The following is a 15,453-nucleotide window of genomic DNA, read 5'->3' as shown; positions in this document are numbered from 1 at the left end:
TGTACTAATCTCTCTACTTTTGTGTAGTGCTATGGGGTCAAATATGTTCCCCCAAAACTCACGTATTAGAAACTTGACCCCCACCATAACAGTGTTAAGAGGGTGGGAAATCCTATTATGGTGGTTTAAAGGTGGGGCCTTTAAGAGGTGATTAGATTATGAGGACTGTGCCCTTGTGAATGGATTGACCTAATTATGGTGTAATGGGTGTGGTTCTGGTGGCTTTATAAAGACAGCAAGTTAACTCTCTCTTGCTCATCCTATTCTCACCACGTGACACTTGCATTGCTATAGTCACCACCATAAAAGGCTCTCACAGATGTGTTCCCTGGACCATGGATTTCCCAACCTCTGAAACTGAAATAAATTTTATTTCTTTATAAATTACCCAGTTTCAGGTATTCTGTTATAAGCAACAGAAAACAGACTATACATGTATGTTAGAAAACGCTCAGAATCCAATAGTAACAACAACAAAGTTTGCACAGAAAGTAGACTAGAAGGAAGGGTCAGCATTGTGGCATACATTAAATTCAGAATTTGGTGGTTAGCAAGGTTTGTGTAACAGAGAATATACAATAAAAATAAAGGGTCAGAGGAGGAAAAAAATCATGTCAAAGGCAAATATTATGCCAGAGCCTTTAAATTAGCCAAAGAAGTGGTAAGTGAGGGTATGGAATGAAAATGTGGAAAGGGGAAGCTTAATAAAGTACTAGAGTTACAGAGAAACTTAACATTTTATCCTCCAAATCTACAGAACCTGAAGTTAAAAGCTCCTACTTTAAAAGGTTAATACTACAGAAGTGAATCCAGGCTCAGGAGTCAGACTAGCCTGGATTTGAATCCTGGCTCCAACACATACTAGCTGTGTGACTGTGGACAAGTTGCTTAGCCCCTGTAAGCCTTAGTTTTCTATCTGTAAAATGGGGATAGTAATAGTATGTATGAGATACAGTTGTCAGAAGGTTTAAATGAAATAATACATGTCAAGCCTTACCTATGCCTGACTTATGGCAAATGGTTAATAAACAGTGATTACTATATGCCTTATGAAGTGACCTGCCAAGAGAACAAAGACCTTAGCAGGTAAGTCAAAAAGGCACAATTCTGCCAGGGATCTAACTCCAAAGCAAAGAGGGGAAATAATCCCAAAATTCACATTGTCTCTGAGAGAAAAACAGGCCCATTGCTCAAGAAAAGTGAAATTTTTCCTGACCCAGAGGCCTGAGAGTTTTCCTGAACATAGACGGAGAGTACAGGGCACAGAAAATAATGAGTGAGCTGAGGTCGGCCAAACAAGCCTCATGTGTACACACTACTAGCTCTTGCCCCTCACACAAGGAGGAGCCATTCTGAAGGCCTTGTATCAGGAAAATGGCTATGCAGAGATATGTTCTAGACAAATGAACTGGCAGAAGGGGTGGGAACACTGGAATACAGGAAGATGAGAAATCCAGACAATAGGTGGCCCAGGCTCAATTTAAGGTATTGAGTAAAGAAAAGTTAAACATGAGAGAAGTTAAACAAAGGTAAGAAGGTTCAGTAAAACTAGAAACCAACGGGACGTGCTGGGCGAGGAGAAATCAGAGACGACTCCCAGGTCTTCATCTTAAGTTACGACTAGGTGGAAGCTAGTTGCCCCTCTCAGTCCTTCCGCTTGGTTAAGTTCATTCAGGTCAAAATCCTTGGCTTCGTCTTTGATTCCTGTCTTTCTCTCACAGCCCACAAACATTCAATTAGCCAGGCAGTGTCCTAGGTAGAGGCAATGCGGCAGTGCTCAAAACCAGACAAAAACACCTGCCTCCACGGAGCTGTGTCTTCTAGAGGTGGAAGCAGGCAACGAAGAAGATAAATATGCAAAATATACTGTATGGTAGATTATGATAAGTATAAAGGAGTGAAACAAAGCAGAGAAGAGTAATAGAAGTATGGAGGAAAGAGTTCTGATTTTAGATAAATCCATCAGCAAACTGTATCAATTCTATCTTCACAATAAATCCAGAAAGAGACCTCACAGAACTTCCACAGCCACCACCACAGTCCAAGCCACCATCATCTCTCCATGGCCTCCTACTATTGCAGTAGCCTCCTGACTGACCTGTTTCCACCCTGCTCCCCTATAATCTATTCTCAACAAAGCAGACCACAATTCTATTAAAACATGAGTCAGATAATATCACTCCTTTGCCCTTAACCCTCCAAAATCTTTCCATTAACACTGAAAGAGTCAAGGCCAAAGTCTACCACAACCTACAGGACACAGTTATCAGGCCCACTGTCACCTTCCATCTCATCTCCTAGCACTGTCCCCCTTGCTCACGCCACTCTGGCTGCTCTGGCCTCCTCACTGCTGCTAGACTTGAGGTGCACTCCCACCCCAGCACCTCAGCATTTGCTAGTCTTGCTGGCTGAAATGCTCTCTCCCAGATATCCACGTGGCTCATGCCCTCATCTTCAGATCTTTACTCAAATGCCCCATCTCTGTCAGTCCTTTCCTGGTCTCCTATCTAAAAAGCAATGTTCCTATCTCCCAAAAGTTCTTATCTCCCTTCCTGGCTTTTGTAACCTTATAAAATTTATAACCTTATACCAAATTACATATTTTACTTCTCATGTTTTTCCCCCCACACTAAGATAGCTGAATAAAGGCAGGTATTTTTTCTGTTTTTTGTACCCCAGCACTTAAGATAGTTTCTAGTACATAATAGGTACTCAATAATTATTTGTTGAATAAATGAAGATAAGGTGAGAAGTCTGGTGAGATAAAAAGAACACTGGAGAGGAGGGAGAAATTGGGCGAGTGAATTTAATATTAGATGAACCTCTTGAATTGTGAGCTGCCTGTGGGACATCCTCATACAAAATTCATAAGGCAGAGGGAATTAGGTTATAGCTTAGAAGAGGTTAAAGTTAGAAAGAGGGCTGGCCAGTTAGTTCAGTTGGTTAGAGTGTGGTGTGGTAACACCAAGTTCGGAGGTTTGGATCTGCACACCGGCCAGCCACCAAAAAGGTTGGCCAACAGAAAGATTTGACACCTATCAGTACAGACTAGCTGAGAGTAGTTAGGACAGAACCTTAGGGAACACTAACATTTTTTTAAAAGGCAGATGAAGCGGAGCCAGAAAAGAAATTAAGAAGAAATTTTCTCAGGGAGGGAGAACAAGTATATAAGAGAAAGAAGTGTTGGAAAAGCCAAGGGAAGGAAAGGTCTCAAAAGAGTAAGGTGGGGGGAGGGGAAGGATTAAGGGTGTTAGAGTATTCCATATAAAACTCAAGCAAGAACATGGATGAAAAGGAGCGACTGGACTTGGCAATGGCATGGCCACTGTTAGTGCTCACTACAACAGTTTCATTAGAACAGTGAGCAAAGGAACTTGACTACCCCAGGTTAAAGAGCAGATGGATCATGGTGAAGATGAGAAGACAAGAGATATAGACTACTCTTCCACAAAGGCTGCTAGTAGAAGGGAAAGAATATGGACAAAGGGAGAAGCAGAAAGAGAAATAACAGCAGTAGCAATAACATTATCAAAAACATTTATTACTAATACACAACCTTATCATACCAGGTATTCTTCTAGGCAATTTACAGTATTAATTCATCTGTTCCTCCTGAAAATCCCAGTATTATTAATATCCCCATTTTAAAGATAAGGAAACTGAAGCACAAAAATGCTAACTCACTCATTTGTTGGTATAAGGATTCAAACCCAGGAAGTTCGGTTTCAAAGACCAAACTCTATACTTTTTAATGGATGGGGTAAGTGCAGTCTGTTTGGAAGGTAGGGCAGAGGAGTCAGCAGAATGAGAAAGTAAAGATCTAAAAGTGAAAAGTCAAGCCCTAGAAAAGAAATGGCAATAGAGTATCAGAAGCAGTTTAGCTTTAAGGACAGCAGGGACACCTGTGCCTCTGAAGCAGGGGAGAGCAGTAAGGATGGGCAAATGTGTATCAGTGTGTGGTGAGACATACTCACTGCTGACAGGCTGTGATCTGATGGTGCAGAGCCTGCGAATGACAGGGGCAAGGCTTAAGGAGAGAATTGGTGTAGCCATTTGTGAAACTTAGAATAGAAATGGACTAGAAATGTCAAAGGACTGTCACAATGATGAAAGCCTGGTGGAGGCTAGAAACCCTAAGTTCATGACTGGTCTAGTCAACATGGTTTTCTGATGTTTCACTTACAGTGTGTGGGGGCCTAGGTGCAGTTGCAGTGAAAACAGCTAGTACGGTTGATAGAGAATGCAATAGGTGGGGACAGAAAAGAGAAATGGCAAGGGGCCTAGGGACTTGAAGGGCTAGGAAGAATGGGACTGAACTAACACAGGGACCCCCCATGTCAGGATCCAAACACTTCCACTGCCATGAGGACTGGCACAACCAAAGTCTCTCTCTATGGCAGGCAGCTGAGGACTCAGGGCTGAGGCCAAGGAGTTGGCCTTTGTGCTGAGCACAGAGGGAAGCTAGTGATGGGCTCTTAGGTGAACCAGAATATAACATTTTGGAGGGTGACTGGCAACTGCCGAGAGAATAGCCTCAAGGGAGGTGGAGCTACCAGGCAGGGAGGTAGAATGGAAGGGGTTTCAGGAACCCTTTAGCTAATCTGGGGAATTTGACACAGGGGCAAAATGGACTGCACAAACAACTCAGAAAGGAGCAATATACTTAGAGCCTGTCGTGGGGGAGCTGCTGGGAGAGACATCTCTGTGCTATACACTGAAATGACACAGAGTTTATGAGATAAACCAAAGTAACTTGAAAGGCTCAGGGTCCTTGCTTGAAATGTGATTGTAAGCAGCTCTCAAGGCAAAACTCAAGAGCCTTACTAAAGGATTAACTGTACAATTACTCCAATTTGGGGAATTAGAAAGATTACACATAAGTCAATTGGGATTTGATAAATTTTGTAAAGCCTACTTTAATAGGTTTTGGTTTACTTTATCAAATTTTCATAGAGAGTCTGAAAGTTTGATATAAGTATGAATTTATTGACATGAATTTCCTTTAGCTATTATTCTAACACAGAGGGTTACTGAAGAGCTAAACACAACTATAATAAACCCACAAGATCTGAAGTTTGCAAGGTTCACTCCCTCCCCGTCAGAGAGAAGGATGGGGGGAGAGAGAGAAACAGACAAAGAGAATATGAGTAAATCTTTAAAAAAGAATCCGGAGACTGCATCAATTATAGTAAGAAGTAATGACAGTTCGACAATTTAAGCATTTTATACAGAAACATATATCTATTCCATAGATACCAAATCGATTATCATATAATTGAGTTTGAAAATATACAAAATATTTGTTGTTCTTACATACTGAAATTAAAACCTAATTTTAAAAAGTGCACAGTAAAAACAGCATAAGGAAACCTACAATATCCATAGTATGTGTATTGTTTTCCATTTTACTGTCAACATCAAATTCTGTATTTGCCTCACTGATTACAAATATATTTTAAATGTTTCAAGGCCATTTACAACACTGACTAGTTTACTAGGTCCAACAACACTTCAGCTTCCTGGAGTCCGCCAGTACTGGACGTGGAGTCTTGGCCCTGCAGCTCTGTGCAGCAGTAGCAGCTCTGGAAAGAACAGTCACCAACCAGCTATTTGAAAACTATCGACTCTTGTTCTTTTTTGAATTTCCCTGTGCAAAGAAAAATATCAACAATAAGAACACAAACTTCCAAAAAAATAATTCACATAGTTTACAAACCAAGCTGTCTGGATTCACTTTGGAACACTAGCTTCCAAGAGGGAGAGTAGCTGATAACTTTGCATGGCTAATTTTTATCCAGTAATCACAAAGCAGTTTGTTACTTTTAACTCTCCCCACTCTCTACTTCTGCAGACCATATCCCTCTGGAGGCTGAGGGTAGGGGATAAAGAAAAGAAAGCTACTATCTTGGATTTATCAAAACTTCATTCATTTGGTTCCAAAGACAAGGGAGTGTAAAATTCATGAAGCTGAATGAAAATCTTAGCTTAAATATGTTTCTTTGTTGTTTAAATAAACATCTTTTAAAGGTCTTAATAGGAAAGAACTTTGAATATGTGCCAACTCACACCCAAATAGCACTGATTATTTGTCAAAAGTAAGCTTAGATACCGGCTGAGAATAAGTTAGAGGGAAGATGGTTTAACTTATTCCCAGTTCCCTCAAATATGGAGATTTGGACTTTCCAGTTTTGCATAACTTTTCTTCTTTCTGGAGAGGTTCACTTCTTAGGCATACATTTTAATCAAATTCCTATTTGTAGCTCTTAGGTATAAATATATTTTCTTCATGTAAGTGGGAAATGCTTGTAGAATACAAAAACTTTAAGCAAGATAACAGCAAACAAATGGCTGAGAATTTACTTGGTATCCCATGGAGAAATTTCAACTCAGCCATAAGATGATGCTATAGCAATCTAAATTATTAATGAGCGGGAAAGAAAAAAAAAAAAAAGCAAAATACAGGGATTACAAAATGATTAAAGAATAGTCAATGTAAACTCCAAATTGAAGAAGGGTCTCTTACTCAGGGTTTTATTAACGACAGGTATTTTAAGGCATAGATTTAAAAGATGTGAGAGAATTTGAAAATTCCCTAACTTCTGAAGTAGCTCCAATCCAAGTCCTTTGGAAAAATGAGCTTTGCTGTACGAAGCATTTACCCCTCTCAATTCAAAACCAAATACTTCTGCAGCTCAGAAGTCTGAAAAGTTTTCCTAGAACCTTTGCTACTTCTTTTCAAATGTTAGGTGCTAAAACAGGCTTTCTTATACTACCATTAAAACAAATTATACATACCATGAAAAAGAAAACCAAAACATGACTTCTTCAATGTGTGTGTGCTTTCTACCATTACTAGGAATATAAACTGTGAGTTAGATTAGCCCTGCTGGAATATCAAGAGACCAAAAGGGTTAAGGGAGGCATTCTTAAAGAGGACCAACCCCCTGCCTCCTAACTCAAGTTTCCTGAACCACAAGTAACTGGAGAATCATAATCAGAACCATATTGACTGGTTATAATCATCACACACAGATGGCCCAGAGAAGCAGAGACACCCTCCAAAGTAGTGAGAAGTCAATGAATATCATGAAACTACACTGACAAGTGAAATTATATACTGCAGATTCTCATCCATTAACATGATTTATTTTCCAAGGAGACCCTAAGTGAGCGAATACTGCTCTACACTACCACTAGCAGATGCTAAAAGAAAGCTATGGTTTATTCATCTCTATTTCTTTCTCAATGTACATAGCAGGAACTCAATAAATGACTGTTGAATCAATAAGTGGCAGCAGTAGATTTCAAAGAATGCAGTCTAGAGACAGTAAATTCCAGCTGCTGGTGGTATAATATTGTCTGAGTTACTAAAATGTGCTAAGCATGACATGATGCACACACCCTAGAGCTCCTGGCCTCCCAAAGTTTGCCTTTCAGGGCAAAAGAGTCTATATATGATGTTACAATAATAGAGACATGGTATGTGGATATGCATTTCAACCTAAACATTTTACCCAATATCTACTGACCCCAACCCAGACAAGCAGAGGGCTTGTGGGGAATTGAAATTGAAGAAAATCTCTGGAGTTAAAAGGGTAAGACATTGATTGGTTATATGGATATATATGAGAATAAATTTTCTAAAGGTTGTTCTTCAACAGCACCATTTTAGAATCATATATAAATAAAGAGCAATCCTCCCAAAGCCCTTTGTGAGTCCCCCTAATTCTTATACCAGAAATGCCAAAAATCCCCAAAGCAGCAAATGCAGTACTGAAGTCTTCATATTAAAACCTTCTCAGCTTATGACCCAGGCAGAGACACTTAATTTTACTTTTGGAAAAGAGGACAAATTCCACTAAGGAAAATAATTTACAAACACTTTAAATCCTATAACCTTTTGCTCCTGAAATGCATAACAATGAAATGCCTACTATTAAATATTACACATTATATTGCAGAGAGACTACCTCACCTCACATACCTTACTGGACATCTTTAATGTGTCAATCTCCTCTCTCTGTTTAGATAATGTCTCATTCATGCTGCACAGGTGGTCACTCATCATACTTAACTGATCCTCATAACTCCTCTTGGTAGTTGTCAGCTCATCCTAAATAGCAAAGAGAAAGAGTGAAAGAGGAGAAAAGAAAAATCAAAACCCCGCTAGTCACACCACTTGAAAGCTTTTTTAATTCATTAAAAAAAAAAAAAAATTGGCAAAGCAACCTATCAAAGTGGTCTATCTGATCAATTAACAAGAAGGTTAAGGCACAGGCCTAACAAGAACAAAGTTAAAAGAGATAGAAAAAAGTTTTTTTTCAGCCTTCAAAATATGTGCTTAATTTCTTTGCAAATATTTAAGAATTTCCTTCTATGCCAGGTATAAAATTATCAGAAAAGCCAGAGGGCTAAATGCTCTTTCCAAATCCTCTCAGGTTTTCCTAAGCCTAGGTGAGGATTCCGACACATTTCCACCATCCTGCACCTCGATGCCTCCCAGCCCTCCCAGAAGCACCCTGCCTGAAAGAAGCACCCTTCATCTACCTTCCCACCTCTCATGCTCTCTTCAGCCCCCTGAAATCTAATCTTGTGCTCCTAAGGAATCTGATAAAACTAATCTCAAACAAGAAGGAAGTGGGTGTTACTGTGCTGATGTGTTTTTTCTTTGCTTGGCATCATGTTTTCATTAACGGGGGCTTTCTGAAAATAAGAGTTTAAAACAAGGAAGTGAGGAAGTAGAAATATTTCACAGCCCTACCTTTCCGTTTAGGTAGTTCTATGAAACAGGAAAGAAAAGAAACAGAGTAATGTGTGTAGAACAAGCCTACAACCCACCACAACAGGTATTTACAAGGAAGAGGAAAGAGAGAAAGGATTATGGGAAAATATTATTAAAGAAAATGCTGACTATAAAACCACTTAAAATTAAAATCAAGCCAGAGAAACAGACAATATAACCACTTTTTACTTTACATAAGTAAGATGTTACTTTAAAATGAATTAGAAATAAAGTGGTTAGAAAAAAGCATATCTAGAGGTGAAATGCCCCTACTTTGGAAAGAAACTGCTGATTTTACTGTCCAGGAACTTTCAATGAAAAAATATGAAAACTGCTTAGGTAACACTGTGGACTCACCTGAAGTCTGCTGATGTTCTGACTAGCAAGTTTCATCTCTTCTGTCAAAGCCTCCTTAGACTTTTCAGCCAAGGCCAGTCTTTTAGAGAGTGCTCGGCACTGTAAAATCAGAAAACATCCCATTACTAGAGGGAGCATAGTCCAAAACCAAACTTGCTTCAGAAAAGATTACTAGAAAACAGTTCCCAAAGCCAAAAGCCATTCATTCATTCCACAAATCTCCACTGAATACCTACAGACATTGTACCACACACTGGAGTACTTGTGAGAAAGAAGTGGCCTCCATCCTCATCATTTTAGTAAGGGAAAAAAAAATCTACCAACTCAAGCTCACTGATGTTTTTTTCCTATCTCTAGTCTGATGACCGGTGGTTATAAAAAACATAAGAACTTCCTACATTTACCCAGGATTCATTTATATTGTTTGAAAAGGAAGGTGATTATTTCAAAAGTTATCAATGGCTCTGACCATGCAATATGGTTCCTAAGATACTTTTCCTGTGTTTTAAGTCCTTCACCAGAGACCAAGTTACAGGAGCAATAAAAGCTGTCCTACCCTATAAACTATGTTCTATCTACATGGGAAAAAAATGAGCACAGGACTGTAAAGATCCCAGATGCTTTTTTGGGGGGTTCTACAAACCTAGACTATCCAGAGACAGAGATGATCAAAAAGAAAAATTCTATTTCACACTACTGTTAAAGAGGGTGTGAGACTAAAAGGATCACTAAAGTTTCTGATAAGGCCACTGAGACTGACAAGTAGGATCTGTTGAGACACATCTGAATGCTGTGTTGACATCAGGCGCTCAGACTATTCCAGTAAAGTCGTACAGGGGTCACCACTTCCTGTTTACAGATGAGAAAAAAACAGGACAATCTAAAAATTCTTGTATCACAATTGTGCTGAAGACGTTCATTAAAATAAGCACATCTCTTGGAAATAAAACAGCTTCAATAATTCCCTAGTTATTCATTTCATTTCCCAAAAGAAAACTTCAGGACAGTTCAGCCAACCAAAACAATGACCCCCCTATTTATCTACTCTGTGCTCATCAATGAACCTGACAAAAAGGGAGAGAGACATGTAAGGCATGAGTCCTCAAGAAGATGACAATTGAGTCTGGGACACTAACTCCAAAAGCAGTTAGGGAACCAAATAATGAGGGTACGATTATCTGCTGCACTGCATCGTTCAGGTAAGTACTGGGGCAGTTCCATTGCAAGTCATCCAGCTTGTCATCCTCCCTGCTTTCTGCATTCTAACAAGCATCACTATTGATCAACTCATCAAACATGCGTGCAATGGTTGCTAGTGAACAAAACTGAGCTAGGAACACTATTTACTTTAGCAGAAAGAAGACACAAAGCTTCCCTCCACTTCTAGCAACTGGTCTCCTATCAATGTCTCCATCTCTGCAGTACAGGAGAAAAACCACAGATTAAGTCAAGTCCCAATAAAGGGTGCTGTCTTTTCTTTTACAGCTTTTTAAACAATTTTAAGCATTATAATTCCCCATCTGCCATCTATAATTGACTTTTAATGTAAAGGTTAAAATCAGAGACCTTAAAGGTATTCTTATGCTGAGCAGCACCCAATCTATCTTGTCATTTGTTTCTTACGCACACTTTGATATCTCTACCTTCTTCCTTCATTTTCCTGCCTTCTATTCTATGAATTGTGTATCATTTTATTGATTATATTGCATAGTACTTTTCTAATTCTCTTAAGAAAATGTATTACTTGGTAAAGGAAGAAGACAATGTAACGAAAAGTAAGATTTTATATCTTTTAAAGGTTGAAAAGGGCTACAGTTTTCATTTCTTCATTTATAGAAATTCTTTTCTACAAACTTGTCATTTAGAAATTGGAAAATATTTTTTTAAAGGCATATTTTGCTTTTTAACTTGTCTATATGAAAATTCCTTGATTTGTGAATGTCTACCTGTCTATAATTCTAAAACAAGTAATCTGTAATAATAATGCTCCAAAACATATGTTATGTGGCCATAGGAAAGACTAACTACAAGTCTCCCAGCTATCTTGCAGTAATTTGGAAATGACAAATCACCCTTATATTTATTGAAATGAAGATTTTTGGTTGGTATACAGACTAATCAATATGAACTCCAACCAAATTCACAGACACATATAACAGAGAACACATAGACACTGACTTTTCTCTTCTAGTGAACAACAGGAGAACAGGATAATTACCTAATTCCTTTGGAGGCTAGGAAAAAACCTACCAACCTAATTAACTCTCCACTCACCTCAGCATAAAAATGCACTGACTTACTGTCAGCCAGCTGCAGCTGAGATGTAAGTTCCACTATCCTTGCCATGTAGTGATTTTTAATTAAGTCTTCACGAGATTCCACATCTGGAACCTAAATAGAGCACACATAAATAAATAAATGCCAGTGAGATGAAGTAATTCTAGGGGAAGAAAAGACATTTTGTACATTACCACTTGAACTTTGATGGGAAATCATAGTTTTCCTACCCTCAAAGAAACTTCAGACGTGGCAGGCAAATGTGTATCCCAAATTTCTTTTATTCAGCATCCTGCCTACCTCAGAATGAAGTTGTGGCTTCAAGAGAACAGAGCTGAAGTGAAGTACTGGGAAGCCCACTGAGGCACTGTCCTTCCATCCAGCTTTTATTAGTTACAAACCTGACTTACAAAATCTCCATCTGTCTGACTACTGTGTCCGCCTCTAATCAGAAGAGGGCAGACAAAAAGGAATCCCTAAAATCTGAACATTCTTTTTTTCCCCCAAAATTATCTTAAGAAAACTTAATGTTCATAAACATACTCATAAATTATTTCTATACTGAACAGTTTAGTTTATAGCCTTTGTCCCAGACTGATATTTCTACCAGTTACTCTAACAATGACATACTATTGAGTTTGGTTTAAACATACACACAGAGGATCAAGGGTACCTATAAGATAAATAAGGAAATCAAAGAATTTACCAACCTACTCGAACTATATTTACCAGTTTGCCATACTGAGCAATAAGCTGAATGACTTCAGTGTTCATTTAATTGTTATTTATAAAATTACATCTCGGAATATTTCAAAATTCAAATATGCAAACCTGGGCCGGCCCGTGGCTCACTCGGGAGAGTGTGGTGCTGATAACACCAAGGCCACAGGTTCAGATCCCATATAGGGATGGCCGGTTAGCTCACTGGGTGAGCGTGGTGCTGACAACACCATGTCAAGGGTTAAGATCCCCTTACCGGTCATCTTAAAAAAAAAAAAAAAAATATGCAAACCTATCTGATAGGCCAAATCTGACCTGAGTTCACCCACTCCAAGGGCTGGAAAGAGCTACGGAGCATGCCAAGACCCTAAAAAGCCCTGCTTTCCTGGCTGCCCAGTGGGAAGGCTAACGTGCTGTCAGACCCTTGCAGCATGCCTGCAAGCAGATGTCCGAGCAGGAGCCGCACTCTGTCAAACTGCCAAGGCAAGTCATTCCACAAGGCAATTACAATAACAGGCTAAACTTTGTTGGTGACAGTTAAAATATAACCAGAGAGAAAAGCAACACGGATCCACCAATGAAGAGGGAAAACACTGGCTCCACATGCTAGAATTGTTAGCAAAAACAATTGGACAAAGATGGCTTCTGCAGGCCTTTGTTAATAAACATGCTGCCAGATATTTACTAACAAACAACATGATGCCAAGCATATATTACCTCACTGTCCGATGTTCTGGTTAAAATCCCAATCTAGAACATAAGGGAAAAAAATCTTTAGAACAGATTGTTTACACTTCAAACGCAACAGATTAAACATTTATAATATTTTCTCTTCTCAGTTCATACTTTTTTACAGAGCCCTGGGAGTACAGTACTAGATTACCCTCGGACTGTCTTTTACTACAAGATGCTGGACCTGCAGATAGGTAACTGCATTTGCTATTTCTGCCATGAAGCAGTAATCGATAACGATCATCACTAAATCCTCTATCAAAATGCTGATTAGCCACTTTCACTGAAACCCAACAAGTCATCTGGGAAGAAAGACAGGAAGATCAGCTTTTGGCCCTATTTTGTTATTTCTACACCTATTTCCAAAGCAGTAGCTAAGAAGAAGTAAAGACAGTTTTATGGTGACCACAATATTTAAACATTCTGAATAGAAAACAAATAAAAAACACTCTGGCAGAAAGCTCAAAAGGAGAAAGAAGGAATAAATATATTTTTATATAATATTATTATGACATTAATAAGTATTAATTTCAGATTTAAATTAATGAAAGAGAAAATACAATTTTAAACAGATTTAACTGCTGCTAGGTTTTTTTAAAGCTTGCTTTTATGGATTAAAATTTCAGAAACTGATAGTCATAATTATTGAATTCAGATTCTGGGAGAATATGTGCTTGGGAACAATGACTTAAGGAAACTACTAGAAACTCGGTTTCAACAGATTCTCTTAATCTGAGATAACACCCAATAAACATTTTAACATATTCTAATAATATCCTCAAGAGTATTATTCTGAATAGTGAGCAGTATCTCAATTGAATGTATACTAATGAATGTTTTGCCCACCTATCTGTGAAAGAATCTTCTACAAGACTTTTTTAAAATAGAAGACCCATAATTTTCTACTCAATGAAGCAGGAGTAGCAATTACTCTTTCTCTTTTAGTTAAAAACTGGTTACGATAACATGACAATCATTTAATTTTATATATTCAGATATGACTGCGCTTGATGAAATAAACTGCGTGGATGCATTTATTCCACCTCCCCAACCTCACCCCCTTACTCCTGGGTTACAGTTTGAAAATGTGGTACAGCACAAAGGAATATACCTTCAAGAAAATGGTATTACATAAACGGAAGCATAGGTTTTAACATATATCATTGCAACATTTTCTGATATGCTACTAAAAAGAGTATAAACTGAGATAGCTCTTTAAGAGAATAATTTGGCAGGACTAGCCCCTTGGCTCACTCAGGAGAGTGCAGCGCTGGTAGCGCCGCAGCCACAGGTTCGGATCCTATATAAGGATGGCCGGTGCGCTCACTGGCTGAGCATGGTGCAGGTGACACCGAGCCAAGCGTTGCAATCTCCTTACCAGTTTAAAAATAAAAATAATAATAATAATAATAAATAATAATTTGGCAATAAAGATTAAAGAACTTAAAAACATTCATGCCTTTTGACCGAGTAATTCCAATGCTGAGAATATACCTCAAACAAATCATCTAACATGCAGAAAGAATCTTACACATAAAAAATGAAATATTTAAAATAATGTGAAGGTTAATTCTAGGTGTCAACTTGATTAGATTAAGGAATGCCGAGAAAACTGGTAAACCTATCTCTTTTAGCCGAGAAAACTGGTAAACCTATCTCTTTTAGGTGTGTCTATGAGGGTGTTTCCAAAAGAGATTAGCATGAGAGCCTCAGTGGAATGGGTGGGAAAGATCCACCCTCACTATGGGCAGGAAACATCCAGTCAGCTGGGGGCCCCAAGAAAACAACAACAACAACAAAAACAGAGTAAAAATGACAAATCGCTCTATCCACTGGAGCTGGGATACACTTTTCTCTCTTGTCCGTGGACATCAGAGCTCGAGACTTTTCAGCTTTTGGGTTCCAGGACACCATCAGTTTTCCTGGTTTTGAGGCCTTCGGACTTGCACTGAGTCACACTACAGGCATCCAGTTTGCAGATGGCCATTCATGGGACTTCTCTTTACAATCACATGAGTTAATTCCCCTAATAAATCCCCTCTCATATACTTATAACTCATCCTATTGATTCTGTCTGTCTGGAGAACCCTGACTAATACAAATAGTAAAAATTCTAATCAATGCTCAACCATAGGTTGACTAAGGTATATCAGATATGGAGTACTATAGAATCAATAACTAAGTTTACATAGTTTTTAATTACAGCATAAATGTGTGCTAACATTATGCTAAAAGATTTGAAATTTTATATAGTACAATCTCAACATGAAATTTTGAAGAAAAAAATGTTAAGGGTGGTTTGGCTATTTAGGATCTCTTTTTTTCTCTTCTTTTACTCTAGTATTTTTTAGTTACAATGTACATGTATTATTTTTATACTTAAAATATATATTTAAAAATTCTATTAATTTAAGCAATGCTTTTTACTTCCAGCAGAAAACAAAAGTTTGTGTTGCTTTTGTACTTTTTCTTTCTTGAGATTATTGCTATCTTTTTTGACAATAAATAACAGCTGACCGAATGTTTGAATTACAGTACTAGGAATTTTATTGAAAATAATAAGCATTTAATTTTTGAAATGCTAT

At 38.2% G+C, this 15,453-nt stretch overlaps 1 protein-coding gene across 1 annotated transcript in view; it reads right to left on the bottom strand.

The window, feature by feature from the left end:
- Positions 1-5,311: 5,311 nt before the first annotated feature.
- PPP1R21 (protein phosphatase 1 regulatory subunit 21) overlaps positions 5,312-15,453 on the bottom strand; it is an 88,564-nt gene continuing 78,422 nt past the window's right edge. The window contains exons 23-27 of the mRNA XM_063077769.1: positions 12,854-12,886; positions 11,414-11,530; positions 9,140-9,238; positions 7,985-8,113; positions 5,312-5,647 (exon numbers count right to left, since the gene is read on the bottom strand). Of these exons, the coding sequence (XP_062933839.1) occupies positions 5,618-5,647; positions 7,985-8,113; positions 9,140-9,238; positions 11,414-11,530; positions 12,854-12,886 (408 nt within the window). The 3' untranslated portion in view covers positions 5,312-5,617. The remainder of the gene's footprint in view (positions 5,648-7,984; positions 8,114-9,139; positions 9,239-11,413; positions 11,531-12,853; positions 12,887-15,453) is intronic.

Source organism: Cynocephalus volans, chromosome 14, assembly GCF_027409185.1.
Source record: "Cynocephalus volans isolate mCynVol1 chromosome 14, mCynVol1.pri, whole genome shotgun sequence".
Taxonomy (NCBI): Eukaryota; Metazoa; Chordata; class Mammalia; order Dermoptera; family Cynocephalidae; genus Cynocephalus; species Cynocephalus volans.
The sequence above is the reverse complement of the archived record's forward strand: the minus strand, read 5'-3'. Positions and strand labels throughout refer to the sequence as shown.